At 50.2% G+C, this 24,042-nt stretch overlaps 4 protein-coding genes across 8 annotated transcripts in view; all 4 read right to left on the bottom strand.

Moving 5' to 3' along the window:
- Positions 1-14: 14 nt before the first annotated feature.
- Hyal1 (hyaluronidase 1) lies at positions 15-2,781 on the bottom strand. The gene is made up of 4 exons (XM_028756772.1): positions 2,648-2,781; positions 1,249-2,172; positions 784-873; positions 15-655 (listed from the first exon to the last, which is right to left on the bottom strand). The coding sequence occupies exons 1-4, from the start codon at positions 2,705-2,707 to the stop codon at positions 338-340; spliced, it is 1,392 nt and encodes a 463-aa protein (XP_028612605.1). The 5' UTR covers positions 2,708-2,781; the 3' UTR covers positions 15-337.
- Positions 2,782-7,132: 4,351 nt separating this feature from the next.
- Positions 7,133-12,202, bottom strand: Hyal2 (hyaluronidase 2). Of its 2 annotated transcripts, none has more exons than XM_028756765.1 (4): positions 12,100-12,202; positions 8,871-9,837; positions 8,330-8,419; positions 7,133-7,856 (listed from the first exon to the last, which is right to left on the bottom strand). In XM_028756765.1, the coding sequence occupies exons 2-4, from the start codon at positions 9,789-9,791 to the stop codon at positions 7,446-7,448; spliced, it is 1,422 nt and encodes a 473-aa protein (XP_028612598.1). In that variant the 5' UTR covers positions 9,792-9,837; positions 12,100-12,202; the 3' UTR covers positions 7,133-7,445. The 2 variants fall into 2 exon arrangements, with proteins under 2 accessions (XP_028612598.1, XP_028612599.1); XM_028756766.1 differs by lacking the exon at positions 12,100-12,202 and adding an exon at positions 10,851-10,956.
- A 1,906-nt stretch (positions 12,203-14,108) lies between these two features.
- Tusc2 (tumor suppressor 2, mitochondrial calcium regulator) lies at positions 14,109-17,355 on the bottom strand. Its single transcript, XM_028756763.1, has 3 exons — positions 16,684-17,355; positions 15,501-15,621; positions 14,109-15,345 (listed from the first exon to the last, which is right to left on the bottom strand). The coding sequence occupies exons 1-3, from the start codon at positions 16,827-16,829 to the stop codon at positions 15,280-15,282; spliced, it is 333 nt and encodes a 110-aa protein (XP_028612596.1). The 5' UTR covers positions 16,830-17,355; the 3' UTR covers positions 14,109-15,279.
- A 549-nt stretch (positions 17,356-17,904) lies between these two features.
- Rassf1 (Ras association domain family member 1) overlaps positions 17,905-24,042 on the bottom strand; it is an 11,115-nt gene continuing 4,977 nt past the window's right edge. For 2 of the 4 annotated variants that reach the window (XM_028756851.1, XM_028756852.1), the window contains 4 exons: positions 22,503-22,607; positions 22,023-22,320; positions 21,798-21,913; positions 17,905-18,766 (listed from right to left, as the gene is read on the bottom strand). In XM_028756851.1, coding sequence (XP_028612684.1) covers positions 18,620-18,766; positions 21,798-21,913; positions 22,023-22,320; positions 22,503-22,607 — 666 coding nt within the window. In that variant the 3' untranslated portion in view covers positions 17,905-18,619. Of the gene's footprint in view, positions 18,767-21,797; positions 21,914-22,022; positions 22,321-22,502; positions 22,764-24,042 lie in introns of those variants that run through there. The other 2 variants (XR_003709920.1, XR_003709921.1) reach the window with 1 other exon arrangement.

Raw genomic sequence — 24,042 nt, 5'->3', positions numbered from 1 at the left:
CCCACTTCTAGTGCTTGCTTGGCACAGAGCTTGGCACAGAGCTGACATACAGCAAATGCCACCTTTTGTGTCTGCAGACTCATAGATTCTGGAGGAATTGCCTATGATCCTGCTTATGATTAGGTTAGGTCCTTGTAGGCACAGAATTGATAGTGCCTGTCCTAAATTCTGACTCACTGTGTGACTATCCCCGTGACTGTGCCTGTGTGCATGTGGCCATGACCGTTGTTGAGTGTACTCGTGACTGTGACTTGTGGGCATGTGATTGTATTTGAGGAAGTCATAGGTAGGTCCTGGGTGTGTCAGGTGTTCAGTGTGTGCCTTATGGTGGAGCCAATCACCACACACCCTGCTTGTCACACCACTTGCCACTCCATCCACGATAGCATCGACACTTGAATTTCATAGCCATCTGCGCCCGATCCTTAAGTGAGAGGGTACCGTTGAGGCTCGGGGGCCTGCCATCATGTGTTGGCTCAATGGAGAAACTGGCAGGGTTGAGGGTGAGAAGAGCCTTGGGATGACTGGGATGGCGGACACAGCGACCATGGCTGGAACACAGAGCTTCACTGCACAAAAGAGCTGCACTGGTCACGTTCACGATGAAGGGCCCAAGTGTGGAGTCCATATATGCTTTAATAGCCTGGCATGATTCCTGAGTGGGAGGAGAACGTAAGCATGACCACAGCTACGTGCTTGCCTGGTGCTTAGCCAGGACATCAGAGGGAGAGAGAGGAAGCCAGTTTCTCCTCATCCTTACCCTACTTCCAGGCCTCCACTTACCTTGGTACTTGTTTTTTCTGACTTCATCCAGAGTACTGCTCCTGCTGCTCCCTGGGCTGCACTCTCCCCCAGGGTGTGCTCCAGCTCCTCCTGGGAAAGAGATTGCACAGTTGTATGAAGCCTAGTGTCCTTCTTCCCTGTGGGAACTGCTGTCACATCACTGGATGGGACAAATAAACTCTAACCTTCACCTGAGGCTACTCTAGTGTTGGTGGCCAGGGGCAAGCCTGTTCCCTGTTTGGAATCTCTCATGCTTCACACAGAATTTACCATAAAGTAGATGTTCTGTGTGTGGTGGAATGAATGGACAAAGCCCTGGAGTATTTAAGTCAGTAGTAAAACAATTTGGACAAAGCCCCAAGAACCTCCCCCACCTTTCCCAAAGAGAGTAATACCCTGAAGTTAAGTGGGACCTATTACCATGTTACCTAACAAGGAAGGCTGGCAAGGTAACAGAGGACTCACCAGGGGCAGAAGATGATCTGTTGATTCATAGAAGATCTGGACGTAGGGGAATATGGGCACATGGGGATCTCTGGAAACTATAGCTACGCGGAACGCCTCTTGCACACGGTGTTGAACATACATCTGTGACTTCCCTGTACCCATCAGTGCTGCAGGCAAGTAAACACTGGGGTAAAGGGCATAGCTCTGGTTCCACAACCACCTTAGCTGGTCATTCTGATCACGGATGTTTGATGAGCACTGGCCCGTGTAGTTGGGACTTAGAAAGTCGTCGTTGTAGCAGTCAGGGAAGCGATAGTAGCCCCAGAGGCCACGAGGACGCAGTACCTGCCCCAGTTGGAGGGTGCCTGCCATCCAGGCCTGTGCAGCTTCTTGGAACTGGTCTTGGGCTACTGCCTCCACTAAAGTTTCTGGCCAGTCAGGGTGTTCTGCCCGGACCAGTTCCGATGAGCGCTGCCGATAAATGTCCTTGCTGTCCCAGTTGAAGGCCCATCGTGGGCGCCAAGCCTCCCAATCAATGACTGCCAGTCCTGAGAAGTCAGGTTCTGGCATGGCAGCCTTGATGTCCTGGAATGAGTGAGCAAGGTGGGTAACCAGGCTGGCATTCTGGGGCAGACCACCAAATACGGGTTCCCCGGTGGGGGTATAGTAGGGGTAGGTGCCCAACTCCTCCTGGTAGAAAATCGTCATGTTAGGGCCTTGGAAAATCTGCTCCTTGTTGGCAACCACATCGAAGACACTGACATCCACATCCACCCCATAATCCTTCAGGCACCAATAAGTGTCTCCATTCCAAACAGTGATGAACGGCCGCTTGGATACCATGGAACCTCTGGAGCCTTGGGCCAACTCGAGCAAGGTCAGGAGGAGAGTACAGATGTGAAGCAGGTGGGCTGCGGTGGCAGGGGATGGGTCTGGTGAAACCTGGCCGAGGGAGGCAGAGTTCAAGGCGTATCTCAGACTTTCTGACCCCCACTTGAAGTAGCTGGGTCCAGTCCCTTGATCATAATTTTGTCCCTGCTGAGATTTCAGTTAGACATTTGATCTGCAGGACTCAGCAAGGTCAGAGAGTAGAATAGAGGCTTGGAAAGGAGCATTGTCATGAAAGGTACAAGTAAGTCGCCTTTGTGGCCAGAAACCTGCCATCTGCTTCCCCCAAGCTTTGCTTTGGCCTGATCTTACCCACTTTCCCCCCAAGGGCCAGAGGAACCATTACATCTGTCCTGAAAGAGGAGCTGAGAGCTGGGCCCTCAGTCCCAGGCTGACCTGGTGAACAAGGGAGGAGGCTTTTCTGTTTCTTCCACCAGAAAAACTGGCAGCCATTGGGAAAAGGGATGCTCCAGTGGCCAAAACCAGCCCAGCCCTGGAACCCTCCAGCCACCCACTCGTCCCTGCTGACCTCAGGACTAAAGGGCTTCATTCTCCAACCTTTCTGAGCATGCTGTGTCAGCCCAAGCATGGCTCGGCTGGATTCTGCCCCACAAGCTGGTCCTAGTTGCACCAGCTTAGAGAGGCTGCTGCTGCTGTTGCTGCTGCTGCTGTTCAGGGAAAGTCTGAGCTTTTGGACCACCCAGCCAATAGGCAGGCCTTGGCATGGGGCGGGGCTGGGGCTGGACTAGCAACAGCCCCTCCTACTCAGACAACACTTGGAGAGGTCTTTGTGTGGACAGCTGCACACAGAACTGGGCAAGCAAATGTGTGGTCCTGCAGTGTGGTCCCTGAGAACTACCTGTTTCTAGAGTACTTTCTCCACATCGCTGTGACATTTTAGGCCCTAGGCACTTTTGTCTTTGTGGGACCCCTTCTCATTAGAACCAGTTGGGCTTTTGTTTGTTTTTGCCTTAGGCAGGCAAGAAAGGTCAGAGACATATCTTCATACAGTATATAAAAGCGTTACTCTGACAGTTTGTTTTTGCTTGTTTGTTTTGGGCTGGGAACAGGATCCAGGGTTTCATGCTTGCTAGCCAAGTGCTCTGTCTCTGAGCTCCATCCCTAATCCCTTCAAAAAGGCATTTTAAAATATATCACTTGAGTTCAGTCCCTGGGACACACATGACAGCTCTTACAACTGCCACCCAAGCACATGCCTGCACCGACATACAAGTAAATGTAAAATTCTACCTTAGAAAAAAAATGTGGAAAGCAATAAACACACTGAATTGACCTTTTTACGCCACATATACATGTACATAAACACTACACACACACAACACACACACAGCACAATAACACACACACACATACGCACAAGTACACAAACCAACCAACCAACCAAAAAAAACCTTTTGTGGATTTCTAGACAGGACTCTTAATCCTGTCAGTGCCTAATAGTTAAACTGTCCCTGTTTGTTTCTGGGAGGTTCTGTGTTCATGAAGTTGAGTTGTATCATCATGCTCTGTATATTCTAGGTCAGTGATTGCATCTTTGTGAAGCTCTAGTTGGTAACTGGGCTACTGCCCAAATTCCCAGGAGTTTATACAAGCAAGTGTGGGACCCAGTGCTTGGGATCATGTACAAGACCTTGCTGTCTGGTGATCATGAGACCCTGGAGTTGCATGACCATGGAAATGAGGGGTGTATTAGTGAGCACACGCATAGGGAACATGTGTGTTCCTGCATTTGTGAGTTACTAGTTCACTGAATCACAGGGTGCTTACTGAGATCTGCTGGGTGCTCAGGCCTGGACTGGCCTGACAAGGTTGAGAAAATAGGAGAGGGGAGGAGATGGCCCTGCCCAGGATGAAATGGTGTCTGGGCCTGCAGCTGTGTCTGATCCTGAATCACTGCACTCCTTACTCAATGACTACTGGGCTCTGGCATTCACAGTGGGGCTACCATATGGGCGTGGTCTCTCTGGCTTGCTTGCTTAGAGCCTTTGATCTACCCCACCTTCTTACCCTGACCCTTCCTCTAGCCCTTGGAGTCTTTGGTGTCATGTGACTTTTTCTAATGAAGTGTGAACAAACTTCTGTTCATTCCAGACAGACTTCTGACAACAGGCGAGAGAACTGATTCTAAGTCTAGCTTGGTGAACCAATGAGGTTTTGAGGGGACACATTACTGGAGGGCTACTTACAGAAGCATGGGAGACTCAAAGACAGCTGCATCACCAAAAGGCCTACCCTAGCGCCAGAACAATTCACAAAAACTATAGTCTTGGTATAGCTTGTCAACTTGTAGGTAGCACCTCTCCAGCAATTATTTACTGCTTTTTAGTTTTGGAGAGGGGCCTTGTGAATCTTATAATTTTTAAATAATTTTAGAATATTTTTCATATATATATATAATTTTTTTTGATGGTCAAGAAAATTCTCTTCCAAAGGACTGAAGTTCCGTTCTTAGCACCCATGCCAAGTGGCTTACAATTAGTTCCAGAGTCTCTGACATCCCCTTCTGACACAGAGGTGACATATATTCACAAATTTATACAAACAGGTCAGTGGAAGGCCTGTGAAAGTCAGTTCTCCCCTCTGTCACCCCGATTCTGGGTAGCTTAGGTCATCAGGCCTCACATGCCTTGACACTCTGAGCCATTTCGCCCACCCAAATCTTTAACTTCTAGAACCTCTGGAGCACTGGAAGTTTCCTTAGCTTTCTGAGGTATTTGTTTGTTTGAGACAGGGTTTCTCTGTTTTGGAACTCAGGAACCAGGCTGGCCTTAAATTCAGAGATTTGCCTGCCTCTGCCTCCAGAGTCCTGGGATCAAAGGCGTGCGCTGCTGCCATGGCCTCTTTCTGAATTTTATGTGCTTTGTTCAGCCTTCTTGGAGGGAATGTTTCAAGTTAGAGGAAGTAGTTACATAATTTCTCCCCCCAACCCCCAGGGTTTCAGGGGGAGAAATGTGAAGTGGTGGACATGATTTGCACCAAGAGAGATTTCATAGCTAGGTAAGCATAGGGCACAACGTTGTGGGACAGATTACATGCATGGAGAAGGTGCCAATGTTTCTTCTGTCCCCACATGCCCACTTTTGGGCCAACAGTTGCGTGTGTATCCATACATGTTGAGGAGTCAATGTTCATAGAAGGTTGACAGGTACCATTGAGGTTATGGCTGGATAGAAAAGGTTACAACAGGGTGAGTCACAGGCATGGGAAAGATAAGAGGTCTCCCTAGTCCTTGCCATCCCTTGGTAAACTCCATTGCTTTTGGTTTTTCTTCTTCAGATTTTATTTATTTATTTATTTATTTTATTAGTACACTGTCGCTGTCTTCGGACACACCAGAAGAGGGCATCCAATCTCATTACGGATGGTTATGAGCCACCATGTGGTTGCTGGGATTTGAACTCAGGACCTCTGGAAGAGCAGTCAGTGCTCTTAACCGCTGAGCCATCTCTCCAGCCCCTTCTTCAGATTTTAAATTAAGTCTGGTGTGCACAGGCCTGCAATCCCAGTGCATGGGAGGCAGAAGCAGGTGGATCTCTGAGTTCAAGACCAGATTCATCTATGCATAGTGAGTGCTAAGCCAGCTAGGGCTGCATAGTGAGACTCTAGTCTCAAACTTTTTGTTAGATTTATTTACTTATTTTTCTCAAGACAAGGTTTCTTTGTGTAATAACAGCCCTGGCTGTCCTGGAAGTTAAGAACCAGGCTGGCCTCAAACTCTGAGAGATCCACCTGCCTCTGTCTCCCATGTGATGGGATTAACCTGGCTTTATTTCTGGATTTGTATGTGTGGTCATGGATGCCACAAGGTGTGTATGGAGATCAGAGGACAATTCTAGGGAGTCTAGGGATGTCACCAGGCTTGATGGCAAATGCCTTTTACCTACTCCTCCTGGCTTACTTTTTTTTAAGACAGGGACTCATATAGTTCAGGCTGGTCTCCTGGCCAAGGCTGGGTTTGAATTCCTGATCTTCCTCTCCCTCCTCCACATTACATGGTTGTTGGCTGCCCTCACTCACTTTCTGGTTCCGATGAGTGAACTCAGGACCTAGAGCAAGCACTTACAGAGCCACTATATTTCCCGAGGGCAGGACTGAAGGAGTCACCCTGACACCCTAGTGGTTCTGAGTGAAGGATGTCAGAGGCAGGCCTAACAGCTCAGAGCTGCTCCAAATGCCCTGGCTACCGTTTCTCTCCTCTGAAATGCCCATTAGAAAGAGAGAGAGAGAGAGAGAGAGAGAAGGGGAGGGGAGGGGAGGGGAGGGGAGGGGAGGGGAGGGGAGGGGAGGCGAAGGGAGGGAAGAGACGAGAGGGGAGGGGAGGGGAGGGGAGGGGAGAAGAGAGAAGAGAAGAGAAGACATACACACACACACACACACACACACACACACACACACACACACGTACGTTCTGGCTCTAAAGCTGACCTTTGAGGATGACCCTGCTTCTCAGATTTGGATAGTTCCCAACAGCACCACCGGACACCCACACAGTGACAGACTGAAGCTCAAGACTGACAGCTCAATCCCATGACAGCCTTCTTACCTGTTAGACCCAAGGGAAAGGTGTGACCCAGACAGGGAGAGGAGGAAGTCTGCTGCCCTTGGGACCAGGGAACAGAAAAGCTCAGCAGCAGGAACATCAGGGAAGATAAGTCCCCTTTCTCTGTGTGGTTGAGACAAGGAAGCTGGTGCTGGCCCTGCCTGGGGAACTGGGGCAGGCAGAAGATACACAGCTACTCTATCAGTCATACAATGGTGGGCCCAACTCTATTTCTATCAAGATAAAGTGGAGCTGGTGTTAGGGTAGAGTATGAATCCTACTCTAGTGAGCCCCTGGCCCAGCACAACTGCACTCAGTAGCTCTTCTGCCCTAGGCCCCAGTGAACACATCCCTGAGAAGTTCCAGGATACACATTCAGAGAGCTGAGCTCCGCCTCATGGACAGCCCTGAGCTCTCACACACACTAACCCCGAAGCAGAAAAAAAACAAGAATCACAGGAGTTGTTTTATATTTAATTTACAAAAGAGACCCCAAAATTATAAACTATCCAGGAGCAGGGAGTAGAGTCAGGCCTTCCCTGGCCTAGCTGTATTCTCCGCCTTCTCTGGCAAGATGAGGGCATCTCAGGAGATGTTTTTCTCCCCCTTAGAACAGGGGGGTGGTAAGTTGTATGGATGCTCTGCTAGGCATCCTGGGGGGCACTGCCCGCTCCAGACTCATCTGTCTGATCCCTAACAGGCTCCTCATGCCAAGGAGATCCTTGCACCAGAGGCCAGCTGGACTGATGTCCAGGGTAGAGATCCCTTATAAGGTCCAGGTGAGAGCCATCGCTACCAAACCCAGCACACGGGTAAGGTGGGATCCAGCCCAGGCTCTACTGGCATTTCCAGCTGCCCGCTTATACTTCCGTTGGCACTGCTCGCCATCCCAGCCCAGATAGCACTGGCAGCGAAAGTGCGTCTGCAGGTAGTTGAGGTCTGCTTCGCTGAGCTCCCCCTCAGGTCGAAGCTGGGGTTCATTGGGCGTATGGCCAGGCACTAGGCGGAAGCTGCTGGCACTGAGGTGCAGGAAGGTATTGGCGCTGGGGTTGCGGCGCACACAGCGCCCATGGCCATGGCACTGGGTCCAACTGCAATACTGGGTAGCCCAGGACACATTGACTATGTAGGGGACCAGCAGCTGTGTTAGGTAATTCTTGAGGTACTGGCAGGTCTCCTGGAGGAAGAGGCCAAGAAGTGAACATCTGATGTTAACTGCCTTTGTCCAAAGCCCTGATAGAAACTGTCTATACTGTGGTGATAGCACCCCTTCCTTTTGCTAGTCGTGGAGTTGGAACCCTAGCCTAGGCAAGTACTCTCCTGAGGCACACCCCGGTACACTTATGCGTATATATACACATCATATACACAAGAGTTCCTGAGCCTTTACAGTCCCCTGACCCTAGTGAGATGCAGGGTTGAGACAGACTGGAGCCCAGCTGTGTAGATGAGGAAGGGTGGAACTCCAGCTGTTGAGGACAGCATTTCCTCTTCCTGGGAACAGGGTGGGGGTGCCCTTCTTTCTTGAGTCTAGTGACAAAGCCTCTATGCTTAGGAGATAAGCTATACTCAGTCTGTATACCCAGTGAGGGAGGAAGCCAAAGTATACATTCCCCAGCAGTTTTGGCAGCCCAGGTGGGTCCCCCTTACCATACTTGAAGCATACACTGAGTCGCCCCAGAAGATGACACCAGCTGAGCCCAGGGCGGCACTCTCACCAATGGTAGAGATAAGGTCCATCTGTGTGGGAAGGGATGGTTACTGAGGAAGACTGACACCAGACAGTACCACAGGAGATTCAGAACAGACCTGCTCTAACCTGCTGCTGACCTTAGGACAGCTCTAGGCAGGCACAGGCCGCTTTACCCATTTCTATCCTTACCTTGGACCTTAGTCTCCAAAGCTAAGAGCCCACGCATGAGCCCGCAAAGTCAAGGGCTACTCATGCATGAGCCTGCAAAGTCAAGGGCTACACATTCTAAATCCAAAGTTAGGATGACTGGCTTAGTTCTGTGTACTTTTCATGGACTTTCTAGAGGCTCTTGGCTAATTCTCATCACCTCTGGGTCTGTCATCTACAGAATGGGGGTGACATCACCCTTCCACAAGATTAAAACAGATGTTGAATAATACATTTGGTCCCTGATAACCCAAGCACGCAGTGGCTCACGGAGGAAGGAAGAACACGTACCTGGCTAAGTCCTGTGAGTCCTCGGGTGTATGTGGGGCGCGTGAAGACATACACCGGGAGGGCATGGTTTGCATGGTGGGTGTGAGCCACACGAAGGGCCTCCTGAACACGGAAACTGACAAAGTTTCGGCTGTGTATGGAGGATGCCAGTGTCTCGTCCAGGTACACAGAGGGAAAGAGAGCTGTGCTCTCAGCCCAGAGCCAGGCCAGCTGGTCGTTCCGTGCCACCTCCACATCGGGACAGCGGCCTGTGTAGGTCTCCCAGTTCTGTACATAATCATGATTGTAGCAGTCAGGGAAGAGGTAGAAGCCCCACAGGTGCTGAGGTCTGACTGCCTTGACGTAACGGAGTGTGTTCAACATGAACTGCCGAGCAGCGAACTCAAACTCATACTGTGCCTGCTTCACTATTCGGTCTGATGGCCAGTCAGGGTGTCGGCTGGCTACCAGCTGGCGTGAAGACTGTCGGTACACATCCTTCTCCTGCCAGTTTCGAACCCATACAGGCCGCCATTCCTCCCAGTCAATGACTGCCAGCCCCCCAGGCTCCTGGGTCTGAATGTATCGTTCCACAGATGCCTTCAGCCTGGGCAGGTGTGCACAGAGACTGCCATTCTGAGGCACACCACCATGCACAGACATCCCAGCTGCATCAAAACGTGGATACAGGCCTAGCCGGTCGTAGTAGAAGGTGGTGATATTCTGGTTGAAAAAACCCTCATTGGGGGTAGCCTCCACATCGAAGGCACTGAGGTCCAGCGGCACTTTGTGGCGTGGGGCACATTCTTGTGTGGGCACATTCCATGCTACCACAAAGGCTCGGCCAGTGAAGATGGGCGGCGCTGTGGGCTTAAGCTCTGTGGCCCATGCTACCTCCAGCACTAGGGCCAGTGTGATGATGGGACCCAGTCCTGCCCGCATGCTGGGGGCTACAGGAAGCGTCACCTGCCTGGTAGCAGCTCAGGAACTGAAGAAAGTATGGGAGAGAACAATTCAGTCTAGAGAATTCTAGAGACGTGTATGTACCTTAATCCCATGTAAACTCCTGAAACCCATACTGTGTGGCACACCGTGTTCCTGCTCAGACTTCCAAGGTTGTAACGGGTTGGAGATAGCAGGATGCTGAAGGGTAGGGAAGAGACCTTAGGGACTCTACCAAAACCACAAAGTTCTTTCTAGAGCAGGGAGCTACCTGTGGTTGGGAAAGGCAACCTTTTAAGGAGCAGAGGTACTAGGGAGACACTGAAGCCTACTTTCCATGAAGTCAGGCCCGAAACTTCTGCGAATTGCACTTTTATTTGGAGTTGAGTGGGTCCCCCATGGACAACGATCCCACCTCCTTTAGGTCTGTGTCCCTTTGGAAAAAGGGGCCCGATTAGGCTACCGGCTCACTTTTACAGTCACTTACATGCCTGTATACCATACAGTAAATAGTTTTAGAACACCTGAACCCAAGTTCCACCCTATACCACCCCATGTCCCCCACCCCCATTACGAACTCAGAATTGATTCTGAAAGGGGGCAACATTCGGGAACAACGCATACAGAAGCTGGGAAGCTGTTAGGAACACTGCAGAGAAACTGGTATCTGTGCAATATGCGCCAAGCAGAAAATGAGAACGTCAGGACTTAAGTCTTAGGCACCGACACCCTCTTAGGTTAGGAGGAGGCGCCCCGGGGACAAAGGAGCAGCGGACTTCCCACCGCGGTACTCGCCGACCGGCCCTTCCAACCACAGCCACCAAGGATCTGTGCGAACACTCGCGACCGGCTCACACCCTTACCTCCCAGCACAAGGGGTCCAGGGCAGAGAGTATTCCACTCCGGTCTTTGTGCGGGACCCCGCCCCCGCCCCGCACGTGGGGCCAGAGTTGAGCCGGGTGGGGGTGGGGTTCCTGGGTCACTTATGAGGGCGCCCCTAAAGACTCAGAGCTCAGCTCACAGGGAGAGAGTCACCAGGCTTGCAACGCCCGCCCTCACCTCGCACCAGGCGCCACCAGGACCCACGCCAGGGCCGCCGCCATCCTGGTACCAGCCAAGCCCGCTCCGGCCTTTCGCCCAAGCACTGCCCCAGCTCGAGCCTCTGTTGGCTCCGCCCCGAGGTCCACGGGCCCTTTAAGAAGCCTGGCTCGGAGGGAGGATGGCGGGGTGGATGGCAGGATTTGCCTTCTCGTAGGGAGGGTGTGTCCGCCTTCCTTTCTGTTAGTGCTGCATTTCGAGTTCGAGCACCCTTAGATCTTCTGTAGAGGAACATAGTCATCTATCTGAGGTTTAGTACCTCCTGGAATGGGTATCCCCGCTGGTCTTAGCCACGAGAGCTAACCAGCCTGAGACATTACCCCCACAATCTGTCGTCAGTGGAACAATCCACTCTTTCCAGCTGGCCTCTTAAAGGGATAGAACATTGGATGGGGCGGGCACGCGCGGAATGAGTGGGTGGCGGTGGTAAAGACATTTGGAATAAAGGCTTATAGCTGAAGTCTTGACTGGGGGTAGCTGCGGGTTCAATCCCACCTGTCTGAATATGGACTCTAGCAATGTGGGCCCTTTGTCTAGTGTAAGAGATTTTGACCCGCGTGGATCTAGAACCTCTTGGAACATTAATGTCCATTCTCTGAGCCCTGGTTCCCTCCGCTAGTCTGCGGTCAGAAGGAAGCCCCGCCCCTTGCCCGTCTAGAGGAGGGGGCCTTTTACGGTCTCTGAGCACTCCTTTGGCAAAGCAGGCGCAGTGGTTGTCCTGGTAACCAGGGGTTGGGTCGCTGCTTTGCCAAAGGGACTAAAAAAGTTCAGTCGGGCCACAGGGGAAAGTGGTCTAGCCACTTTCACCGGATCCACACCAGGACATGCCAATCCACTGGATTTTCCCCGGACCAGTCTGCGACGAGGTGAAGGTGGGATGGTTGTCCATAGGGGGACCCACTCAACAAATTGCAATTCGCAGAAGTTTCGGGCCTGACTTCATGGCAAGTAGGCTACAGTGTCTCCCTAGTACCTCCACTCCGTATTCTGAACCTTTCTGCCTTTCAATCCCCTTCCGATGGGGACTAGGCTTAGAGCTGTACCCTCGTCTCTTAGATCTGTTCTCCAATGCACGACTCAACTCTCCGAAAGCCCGCTTCTAGCCGCCAGTCCCTTTCCCGCCCGTAAGCCTGGAAGCTAGAGAGCACCGCAGGAGTGAGCGCATTCATGGCAGCACGGATTAGCTTTATGTGGTGTACTCTGGGCTCACCTGAGTGGGAGTCCGTCGGCCCAGTAGGTCGGCGGCCTCCCTCCTGAGAAAAGCCTCTCCAGCCAGGTTCCTTGCGCCAGCTGTTGCCCTCTGGGCAGTCTGCTGGGGATTTGATAAACCCCATTCCTTCCCACCCACTCCCACCTCCCATCCCTGCCCTTTCTCCTCATTTCCTGCTGGCCTCTGGGCGGAAAAGGGCCAGGAACCGGGGGCGGGGAAGAGAACCCCTTGACCCTGTTTCCCTTGGTGGCTGGCTGCCCTTTGCAACCTTCCTCTGAGTAGGATCTGGTCCCCACGAGTTGTGCCAGGTGATAGGAAGGCTATGGGCCTAGGAATCAAGGGCTTATCTTTCTTGAAGTTTTGAGAATCATCCTCAAATGCAGAGGGCGTGAGGGGGCCCTAGTGGCTGGCTGTATTCATGGGAGTCACACAATCTACTGGATTGTTTAGCTAATGGTCCCCTAGAGCAGGTGCCAAAGAAGAAACCATCCTGCCTGAGGGGAAAACCGGTGGGGTGGGGGTGGTGGGTTCTTCCAGTAGCTGAGTCAATTTTGTTTCCATTGAGAGCGGAAGTATCTGAAATGTGACAAAGACAATGTGACAATGATGCCTGTGGCTGTGTGATATGGGGTCAGGGAGACTGTGTGTCCCTTTGGGAGAGGAAGCTCACAACAGGAATTCCTGGAAGACATCTTTGGAGGTCCAGGCAAATTTGCCTGCTCTCAAATCAACCTAATCACCCCTCACTCATAATGCAAGAGGCTCACCTCCCCAATGCTAGGGAGTCCCTCTGCTGATAGAAACCTGTATGGAAACTGGGTGTATAGCCTAGGCTGTGTCCTACCCAGGAGCATCCCTGAAATCACTTGTGTTTGCTACACAAGGGGCAAAAGTCTAGGAAGCTCCAAGGGTGGGGACTACTGGGAAAACAAAGGCCAGGCGCGACTGTCCAGGGCAGGGACACTTCCTTAGGCTGCCAGCAGGAAGGAAGTGAGCCCAGCCCAGCCGGATGGAGTGGGAAACACTGCCCTGACTCTTCTATTGTTCATAGCTTTGGGCTTAGCTAGGTAGGTTCAGAACAGGGAGTTCCCCAGGCAGGATGGCGGTGGAGAGATAGGATACTGCCTGATATGGGGAGCCTTGGCTCCGGGACAGGCGGCCCTCAACAGGGGCCTAACTCCTGGCTTATTCCAGGAGATGGCAGTTGGTTTACAGAACTGCAACTCTATGCTGAACAGGATAATCCTATTCAAGACTTGACAAGTTCCAGCTCTGAGCAACCTGAAGGCCAACTGCCCTGACCCTGGTTGATGAACTCTGCCTTCCTATTGGAAGGGTTTTTGTTGTTTTGTTACTGTTTTTTTTTTTTTTTTAACTTCTTGAGTTTATTATGGTCAAAGGCTAGGCGAGCAGAGAACTGGCTCGTAGCAGACTTTGAGACATGTAGGTAGGATGTCCACGGGCAGCAGAGCACTGAGGAAGTGTTGGGCAGAGCCTTACAACAGAAGCTGCAACAGAAGCCTGAGCTCTCCCTTCTGATGGCTGACTGGGAAGTCAGGTGAGTGTGGACTTCAGAGCCTGGAAAGAGGCTGAGGCCATGGTGGGACGTGTCTGTTGTCCGAGTGTAACTGGGCCTTTGAGGTCTATGGGCTTACAGGCTGTAACCTCACTTCAGATAATATGGTACTGTTGGGACCAGAACCATCCCAAAACTATGTGTGGCTACACTCACCCCTTAGGCAAGGCAGCTAGCTAGGGCAATCTCCAGAAGGATCCCAGGACCTTCTGTTTTCAGATTCCCAAACAGAATAGACAGGTAAGTGGCCCTCTGCATCTTGAGAGGGCTGGAGATGGTGTGTGAACACAGCCACCTGTTGGCCATGGCTGGTATTGCCGCAGGCAGTGTTCGGACTCGCTGTCTTCTAGCCAGGGCTTCAATGCTTTACTCATCAGCTCAAGTGACAGTCTAGAAACTGTACGGTAAAGCCTCACTGGAAGCCACTCTCATGTGCAGGGTCTACAAATGATTTTTATTGAAACTGAACAAATAACACAACAGTCTTCCTATGCTGGGGGTCACTCCCCAAGCCATTTCCCACACTCCAGAAGCACAGAGCTTCCACAAATAAGTATTCGTTTTAAAGCCATCTCTGTATAGAAATCACACTCTGCCCCAACATTATCATAGTCTAGACTATTTACAAACCTTCACATTTTAATTATGCCTTTTATGTATTTTCCCCTCCTTTCTATCCTTACCAAGGAGCTCCAGTACTTTCCCTTAACAGACCCTGAAGGGGTAAAGATACTGTAGGAGAAGAGGGGATGGGCTCCTCATAGCTGCTGGCACCAGCCCCAGTTGTTTCTTACCTCTCCCCTACAACCGGGGATTTGTGGGACTGGTGCAAAGACAAGGGAGACGATGGAATATATGGTTTGGGGCAAGTCCCCACAGGCACAGGCATCCGTAGCCTGTCCTGACCCCGGCCTGTACCCTCTCAACTTGAGGGAAACTAGTTGAAATCAAAAGAGATCAGTCCAGCCCTGGGTGAAAGGAGTAGCCTCCCATACTGGTCCTCATTCTTATTTAACAGCCAGCAAAGTGTCCAGCTTAGAGTGGGAGCGTGTGGCAGGGAGGCAGGAAGGATGAGGCTGGTACAGATCTCCAGGCTGTCCGATACAGGAGGAATCGAGGTAGCAAACGGCTGAAATGCTCTGACTAGGGGTGAGGGGAGTGAGGGAAAGGAAGTTCCCACTTGGGTCGAGCCCCTACAGCCCAGGGGCCGGAAGAAGGCAGACTCTGCTTGTAAAGTGCTGTAGCTTCTAGGAGGGCTGGGCCCTAGGCAAGCTTGGAAGAAAGCAGGTCAGGCAAGTAACTAGGAACCAGGCATTCCTGACCAGCATGTGTCCTGCCATGCCTCTTGAAGAAGTGGTTGGGGGAGACGGGCTGGTAATTCTGTCATTAGCCCTTGTCAGCCACCAACCACTTATTGTTCAGACATAAACCAATACCAGTTAACACTGAGGGACTGTCCCTCTTACAACTGAAGGTTCTGGGCCAACGGAGTTTAGTTTATTCAGGGTTGCGGCACCAGCCTGGACTCCTGAATGGAAGCTACACCTTGATCCTGGGAGTTTCTTGCTGGGGCACTGGGTGCTTGTGTCTGCCATGCCACAGGCTCATACTTCATAGAGGATCACAGGGAAATCCACATGGATTCGGGGAGGATCCAGCTTCACGATGCCCTGCCATGGAAATAGAGGCTAGTGAAGATCAGCTCTGGGCCTCTACACTAAGAGCCTTCCTGTTATTCCCAGCTCTTCTCCCAGAAAGCCCCATCTGTATCTACGATGACATACTGATGTAGGCTTTAAGACCATTGATTGTTCAACCCCCTCACCTGAGGAATCAGATTCTTATGTACCCGCCTCAGCTTGGCTCGCTTCTGCCCATTCTTGGTGACGATTGTCTCCTCATAAAATTCGTGAGCCAGATCCCCATCTTCATCGTAGAACATGGAGCTGTGTAGAGAAGGGAACAGGCTGGGTTGGAGCCTTACATCTGGGCCTGGCAATGCCACAGACCACAGGGAAGCGTACTGAACCCCAAGAGAAGAGAGGACAGTGTCAATGTCCATGGGAGAGCATATACCTGAAGAACTCTTTGCTTGGTACTTGGAAGGAAGCAGGCAGTGTGGCAATGCCACTGTTGCCCTGTCATGCCAACAGGACATCGTATCAGAGCACCCTGTCTAGGCAACTAAAGCTAGTTCTCATCACTGGTCTGTCCCACAAAGGTAATTCTAGTAGCAGCCCCTTCGCCTAGAGCTTATCAAGTGAGTGGGGTAGTGGCCTGGGCATATTGGTCTCACTTCTAAAGACACTGCTGGTCCAGGGCCAAAGACCAAGATCATGGATGTCTGAGCCAGGAAGGCTGTACTCTAAGTCATTCCCAAGTGGCTGGTACTGTCTAATCGACACTGTTGGGTCTCTCTGGTATTTACGGTCAAATTTCCATCACAGGGAGTGCCAGTTCCTAGGAGCCCACTAGGTCCAGGGCATTTTGTGTGAGCAACTGGGAAAAAAAGAGGGTTAGGTTAGTGCTCCAGATCTAGAAAGCCCAACTGGTTGAGGGCCCTTTGTTGTTGTTGTGGCCCCACCTTCAACAATGAAGCCTATCTTTGCTTTTCCAGACACTATTCTTGGAGGTCCAACTTCACAGTGAGGAAGGCAAGACATCTAAACAGAAGGTCACTTTCCCTTAGATTCATCTAAGGCTTAGAAGAACAGAAGGAGCATAAATGCCTTTAATTTGCAGGATGAGTTGGATGAAACGAAGGTCTTAAGACTCTCAGAGGCTGTCTTAGCTGTATTATGGAGGAGCTTCTCCCTAAGAAACAAGCCTCAGCCAATTCTCTAAAAAGACCATCTGGGCGGTCAAGAGCTGAATGCCGCTTGGTTTTCCCTTCTCCTTGCTTTGACTGAGACCCAAAATATGACAGTCGTTCTGATTCAAATGCGGGGGGTGGGGGAGGGTATCTCATTCCCAGATGTCCTCCCAAAGGCAGATACCCATGCCCTTACCCGCGGCGCGTGAATACGAAGGGAGGCACTGCTCGGGCTCGAGACCGCACCAAAGACTGCTCAGCGCCTGCCGCCTCTGGGCCGCCGCCCCCCGTAGTGGAGGCAAAGGGCCAGAGGCCCCGAGTTTTGGAGCCGCTGGCGCCCATGTCAGCGCCGCCGGCGCATGACGGACCCGGCGGCCGCTCCGCTCTCACAGCGCGGCGGGCGCGACCATGCCCTGCCCCAGCTTCCACTCGCAGGTGCCGCCGCCGCCGCCTTCCGCAGGCTCTGCTGTCTCCACGGAAACCTCACTTCCGCTTCCGCACGCCCTGCACGGTGCCTCCTCTGAGTGGCTAAAGGTCTCATCAGTCTGTGGTGTAGAACCAATGGCCACTCTCAGAGGCTGAACACCCTAGGATGCGCTGCCTCTAGGTCCCAGAAGCCTATGGGTCCCAAGGGTCAGCTGGGACAGCTCCCTTCCAGAAAGGCGGAGGTAAAGTGTTGTTGATTTTAAGGTCGAACCGGCTATAACTGTTCCAACGTCCCTGATGCTGCCCAGTAGCAATAGTCAATTAGGTCACCCTTCCACACACAAAGGGACCTTAGGCCTGTCCCAGGCTAAGGTACATTTAGCTTGTTTTCACAACTGTGTCATTGTAGTTGTCACACTTGCTTGCAAAATTAAAGAACTTGCTAAATGTCATTGTTATCTTTTGCTTTTTTTTTTTTTTTTTTTTTGAGACAGGGTCTCACTAGCCTGAGCTAGCCTGGAACTTGCCATGCATGTATAAAAAGGCTGGCCTCAAACAAGTTATCTACTTGCCTTTGCCACAAGGGGACAAGAACTTTTTGGTCAATTTCTTATGACTATATGAGGTCTGAAGGAACCTAAATTAAGTGTTGTAAACTCACCAGATAACATACTTCAGGAAAAGAATTGTTACCAGCTCTACCCTTGTAGCATGTGAAGTGAGGTACCCACGAGTAGTTATTTGAAGGGGTTACTGCTATGGTGTCTGAGTTGTTGTGTGAGAAAATGGCTTCCCTGTGCAGTAACTGTAGCTTATTCTTGTCTCTACCATGACCCGAGCCCCCAAGGTTTTAAAGACACCTGAATCCACAGGCATACATTTCCTAAACATATTGGTCCCACTGTGACCTTGGAAAGGATGCTCTCTGGATGTGTCAATCATTGTTGGCAGTCGCTCTCATTAGGGCCACAATATAATTATAGAGTCCAAAACCAGAAAAGTTCTTACATCTTTATTCAGCCAATTCTCTCAGGCATCAGGCCCTGATGATGACTGTCACACCCCCATCCCTTTCCCCACAGGAGGCATTCAGTTGAGGCCACAAAACATTACATACATTCATACACTTCCATCAAAAATATGAGGGAGACTCTGGCTTTGGCAAACAAGAGGAGGGTCTGGTCCAGCAACCTTTCCCTTAGAGGCGTCACTGACCCAACACAGTTGTTCTGGCCAGCCCTCCCTGACCCTAGGGTGTATTTAAGTCAGAAGGCACGGTAAGAGGGAAACCCAGACTCTACCTTAATTGCTTGTATTATTCTGAACAGCTGCCTTTGGCTCTGATAGGGCTATCCTGAGACCTATTCATGACCCAAAACAATCTTTCTCCATAGGTAAGGGCCCTCACCCGTGAAACATAACCTTGTTCTGTCTGTAGAGTCTCTAAGATTATCACAGCTGCGACCCGGATGAAAGACTGGTGCAGCTAACCAGAGTTTGACCCAGTACATAAGGGCAGAGGGATGAAAATCCATGCCCTGCCATATCCACTGGTAGAGGGCCAGCTCCTTCTCTGGGCTCATCCCCATCAGCAGAGGAGGACCTCCATGCACACGCACTCCTCAGACCCCATGGGCCCTGTCACACTCACACGGCACGCTCTTCGCACTGCCTGTTCTCCTCCTGTCACCCAGGGCAACCAAAGGTCACCCCAAAGGACAGGCATGCAGGGCCTCCTGGATCTTCTGACGACAACGAGAATACTTCTGCAGGATCTGGCGAAGGTGTTCCTCTTCTTCCCGCTGCAGGATGCGTAAGAAATTGTGTAGTTCAGGCATGCTGAAGGCATCCCACTGGAAAGGGCAGAGGAGATACATGGGCTGCAGCAATGTATGGCTAAGTTGGCAGACCCTCCTCAAGAGACTGGTCCATGATGGTCCCATGAGCAGGACTAGGATCCTGACATTACCTTCCTTTTCACTTCCCTCCTCATTTTGTTACTGATTATCTTATGTATATATATGGGTCATGTATCACATGTATGCATGTTTCCACACAGAGGTCAGAAGGAGGTATCAGATCCCCCAGAATTAGAGTTACAGATGGCTGTGAGCTGCCATCTGGGTGCTGGGCATCAAACCCATGTCATCTATAAGAGCAACATGTACGCTTAACCACTAAGCCAACTCCTTTTTTGTTGTTGTTGTTGTTGCTGTTTGAAGGTTTTATAATTTATGTACACTGGTGTTCTGCCTGCATGTGTGTCTGTGTGAGGGTTATCAGATCCCTTGGAACTGGAATTACAGACAGTTGTGAGCTGCCATGTGGATATTGGGAATTGAACCCAAGACCTTTGGAAGAGCAGCCAGTACTCTTAATCATTGACCCATCTCTCCAGCCCCGTTAAGCCCTCTATTTTGTTGTTTTTGGAGTCACGGTCTTTTCACATATCAAAGGCTGGCCTTGAACTTGCTATGTAGCCTAGGTTAGACTCAAACTTGTGATTCTCTTGTTTCTGCTTCCTAAATGCTGGGATTACAAGTATTTATCATTAGGCTAGGCTCAGTGTTAGGCTCTTGACAAAACAGTCTATGCTAGGATCCTTATGAGCATTCTGCATAGAAAACAGATCTTACAAAACAGTCACCTCACAGAGAAATATCTCTATCTGTTGTTAGTTGTTAGGTGCACTCTCCCCATATTCTCATCCTCTCATCCCCCCACCCTCCAATGGGCTATGATTCAAACCTAGGGTCTCATAAATGTTAGCAAGTTATCTTTTACTTTTTCTTTGCCACTAAGCTCCATTTCCAGACAGCTCCCTTTATTCACCTCCCCCCCCCCCTTTTTTGCTGCTGAGCTTTGTGCTTTGTGCTGAGCATCTGTTCTTGCCACTGAGCCACAACTAACCCCCAGGGAAAAAGTCGCCTTTTTTTTTCCTTCATTACTGGTTATTGCACTGTGCTGTCTACTTTTCAGTTAACTTGACACAAGCCAAAGTTATCTGAAAGTAGGAAATCTTAATTGAAAACAAAAATGCCTCCATACGATCTGGCTATAAGGCACTTTCTTAATTAGTGACTGATAAGGGATAGCCCAGCCCATTGTGGATGGGGCCACCTCTGGGCTGGTGGTCATGGGTTCCATAAGAAAGCAGGCTGAGCAATTCAGTAAGCAGCACCACCATGGCCTCCACTTTGGCTCCTGCCTTCAGGTTCCTTCAATAATTACCTAACTAAGACATGAACCAAGGGCTAAGCACTTACCACTCAACTATAGCCCCAGCCTTTTTACTTTTGAGACTGGCCTTTAAGTCACCCTGTAGCCCAGGAAGGCTTTGAACTAGTGATCCTCCTGCTTCAGCATTCCAAGTAGTTGAGATTACAGGACAGTGTCACCAGGCCTTGCTAGGAAGAGTGTTTTGTTTCTGAGATAGGATCTTGCTTCTGTGGCCCAGCCTGGTCTTGGACTTTAGGCAATCCTCCTGCCTTAGCTTCCCAAGGAGATGAGATTACAGGCCTGTGCTACCGGTTCTAGCTGGTAACCTTCTTAATGTTCAAAGCGGCCTTTATGTTTTCCAGGTTACACCTGTGAAGCTTTCTCTTTCTCTTTTCTTTCTTTCTTCCTTTTTTTTTTTTAAAGATCTGTTTTAGGGGTTCGTGAGATAGTTCAGTGGTTGAGAGCACTGGTTGCTCTTGCAGAGGATCAGAGTTCAATTCCCAGCACCAACATAGTGGGTTCCAATCATCTGTCACTCCGTTCCAGGGGAGCCAACACCATAGAATTCTATGAATTCTTCTGAATTCTAAGAGCATGTGTGCACATATATACACCATATATACACGCAGGCAAGACATTCATACACAAAGTCTTTTAAAAAATCTGTTTTATGTGTATAAGTGTTTTGCCTGCAGGTAGGCATGTCCACTGAGTGCATGGTCTGGAATTATGGAGAGTTATAAGCTCCTACATGGGTCTAATAATCAAACCCAGGTTCTCTGCAAGAACAATATGTGCTTTTAGCCATCTTTCCTGCCCTATTGGTGTGTGTGTGTGTGTGTTAGAGTGGGGTTACATGCACATAACTACAGGCACCCTCTGAGGCCAGAAGAGGAAGTCAAATCCTTTGGTGCTGGAGTTGCAGGTGATGGGAGCTACTTGACATGGGTGCTTCAAACAGAACGTGGGTCCTTGTGAAAAGCAGCAAGTACTCTGAACTGTGAAGCCATCTCTGAGCCCACAGTTAGCCCACATAGCTCTCCACTTGTCTTGGCTCACCATGAGTTAGTCAAGTCCTCAATTTTTGGAGGATTTTTCAACACCAGGAAACAACAAAGCCCTAAGACAATTCTTCCTAGCTTGTGTGGTTTGTTTGTTTGTTTTTTTTAGCCCAGACTGACTTCAAACTCAGAGCAATCCTCCAGTCTCAGCCTCCCAAGTACAGCAAGTACAGTGATTATAACATGAACCACTAGGTTCAGCTTTTCCCTAGTTTCTTGGGACAGACTCTAGACCTTGGCTTGGGAATGCTGGAAAGCTAAACTTCTGTTCAAGGACCTGCATATTCTTGGAGAGGTGTTGCAGAGCTTGCCCTCTAGCCCAGTCTCCCCTGGAGTTCTCACCATAGCTACACCCTACTAGCTTTGTCTAGTGATAAGAAAATAAGAAGGGCCGGGCGGTGGTGGCGCACGCCTTTAATCCCAGCACTTGGGAGGCAGAGGCAGGCGGATTTCTGAGTTTGAGAGTTTGAGGCCAACCTGGTCTACCGAGTGAGTTCCAGGAGAAACCCTGTCTCGAAAAACAAAACAAAACAAAACAAAACAAAACAAAACAAAACAAAACAAAACAAAACAAAACAGAAAATAAGAAGGGCTGTGTACTCACATTCACCTCTCCGGAGTCATTCTCCTTCAGGACAAAGCTCAGGGCTTTCTCACTGGGCCCTGCAAGAAGCCGTAGCTTCAAGGGCTGCTCGTCATCTGACAGTTTCCGGAAGTATACTGGAGGTGGGGCGGGAAAAAATAAACAATTAAGAGACAGACTCAGATGCCTCTGCCCCTGAATGCACAGATACCCCTTACATAGGGAGAGTTGAGATTGGAAACCTACTTTGGCCATGCCGTTCAGTTCGTTCAAAGAGTGCAAACTTGCGAGGATCATCTACTACCATGAATTTGCGAAGCAGGGCCTCAATGACCTCACGAGCCCGTGTTCGAGATAGAACATGCAGATGCTTAACAGCATCCTTAGGCAAGTAAAATGAGGTGCGGCGCCTCACAGCTGTGCTCCGCCCCGTGCCCCTCCGGGCATCCTGTAAGGAAGGTGGTTTCTTGCTGGAAGGCACTGAAACAGGGCGTACTAGTTTCAGCTGAACCTTGATGAAGCCTGTGTAGGAGCCATCCTTATTCTAAGAGAGAAAGAAGAACCATGACATGTCAGGATTCTACTGGAGATGGAAAAGGTTATGTTGAGCTCTCCTGGGGCAGGGCGAAGCCAGGTATACATAGATTGCTACTTGGCTCAAACTCTCTGGGCATCTGGCACAAAGCTGGGCTTCTGTCTCCCGACACTCCTGAGCAGCTGACTCACCAAGCTCATGAAGAGGTTGCTGTTGATCTGGCCATTGTAATCCTTGATTTTCTGCTCAGTCTCAGCTTGAGAAAGATCAGGTGTCTCCCGCTCTACAGCCTCATCCTAGAAGACAGGCCAGCATGGATACAAGGCTCTTGAAAAGCCCAAGGCTTTTTGGGGGTTGGGGGTGGGAGGGAAGCCTTCCAGCTTGGAACTTGATTTTGGTCCTGTCACCAAACCCATACATCCTGAAGCCATCACTGCTCCTGGTTTTGCATGCTATAGATGGAGACAGCAAAGAAAGGTAGAATCATTTGGCTTTCTGCTCTCTGGGGCCGCCACAGCACTGGTTGTGGCCCCTAACAGCATTACAGAAACAGACACATGAAGGCACATGGCAAGGGGCCAGGAAAACATGAAGGTGTGAAGGACTATTAGGGAAAAGTCTTGTTTAAAGTAAAAGCACTTTTGGGGATAAAGTGTAGCTCAGTGATAAGAGTACTTGCCTAGTATGTACAAGGCCCTTCCATCTCTGGTACCCTCTTCTCCCACCCACACACAGAATTAAAACCACATCTCCACTGCATAGTTGAACCCAGAACACTAGTGGTCAGTTTGTTCTGGAGAAGGAAGCCCACTCTTCCACTCTGTACAGCACAGAACATGACCCACTACAGGGTCGGAAGCATGAGAGCTGCCGCACATAAGCAGTCCAACTATCAACAGACAGGAGAGGAAAGGCCATCTCTATAATGTAAGACGCCTTAATGGGTTTCTTGGGGCCGGCAATATCACATCTCATATAGTGAAGAAATCACTGGGACATACCATTTATCCCTTGACTCAAGCTACACAAAAGGCAGCTTCAAGCCAGGTTCTAATCTGCCAGAGGTGTATAGGCAACTTCCTGGCAGAGCCTGTCCTACCAGTAGCAAGCAGGTAGGCTTCTGCTCTTCCCCTTGCTGTCTGAAGATTTAGCCCAGAGACAAAGTTTTTCTGGGACTGGACTTCTGCTGGAGGGTGGAGTTTGGCTCAGGGCAGTCAGGACTCTGAATTGATTTTCCTCTACCAAACTCATTTGACCTCACTGCCGAGTCTTACTTCCTGTTGGCTTCAGAAAGGTCCTAGCTGGAATCCAACTGGAATAAACACAGCTGGGATCACCACTAGGCAGTGCCTTGTCCCAGGAGAATTCTCATAAGGTCTCGGATGGGGATTGAACCTGCAGCCTCATACATGCTCAATAGCTGAACCACATTCCCAGCCCTCATGCTTTTACTTTATTTACTCTTTGAGACTTCTCAGCTCCCTTTTTCTTTTTTCTTCTTCTTTTGGTTCCTTAATGGTTGGAAGCCAGGCCATCCATCATGCATGCTAGCTAAGCACACTACAACTGAGTTAGCTACAAACTTCAGCTGCTTTTGAACAATTCTTTTCTTTATATGCCTTTCAACTGGCCAGTATTTTTTTTTCTCCACCTCTCCATAATAGCAGATGACTCAGGCTGAGTAGTATGGAGACAATCCCAGGGCCCCTGCATTGGATCTAAAGTCTGAGT

The sequence above is a fragment of the Grammomys surdaster genome, unplaced genomic scaffold (assembly GCF_004785775.1).
Source record: "Grammomys surdaster isolate TR1022 unplaced genomic scaffold, NIH_TR_1.0 126131, whole genome shotgun sequence".
Classification (NCBI taxonomy): domain Eukaryota; kingdom Metazoa; phylum Chordata; class Mammalia; order Rodentia; family Muridae; genus Grammomys; species Grammomys surdaster.
Note: the sequence above shows the minus strand (reverse complement) of the source record. Positions and strands in the feature narration are given on the sequence as shown.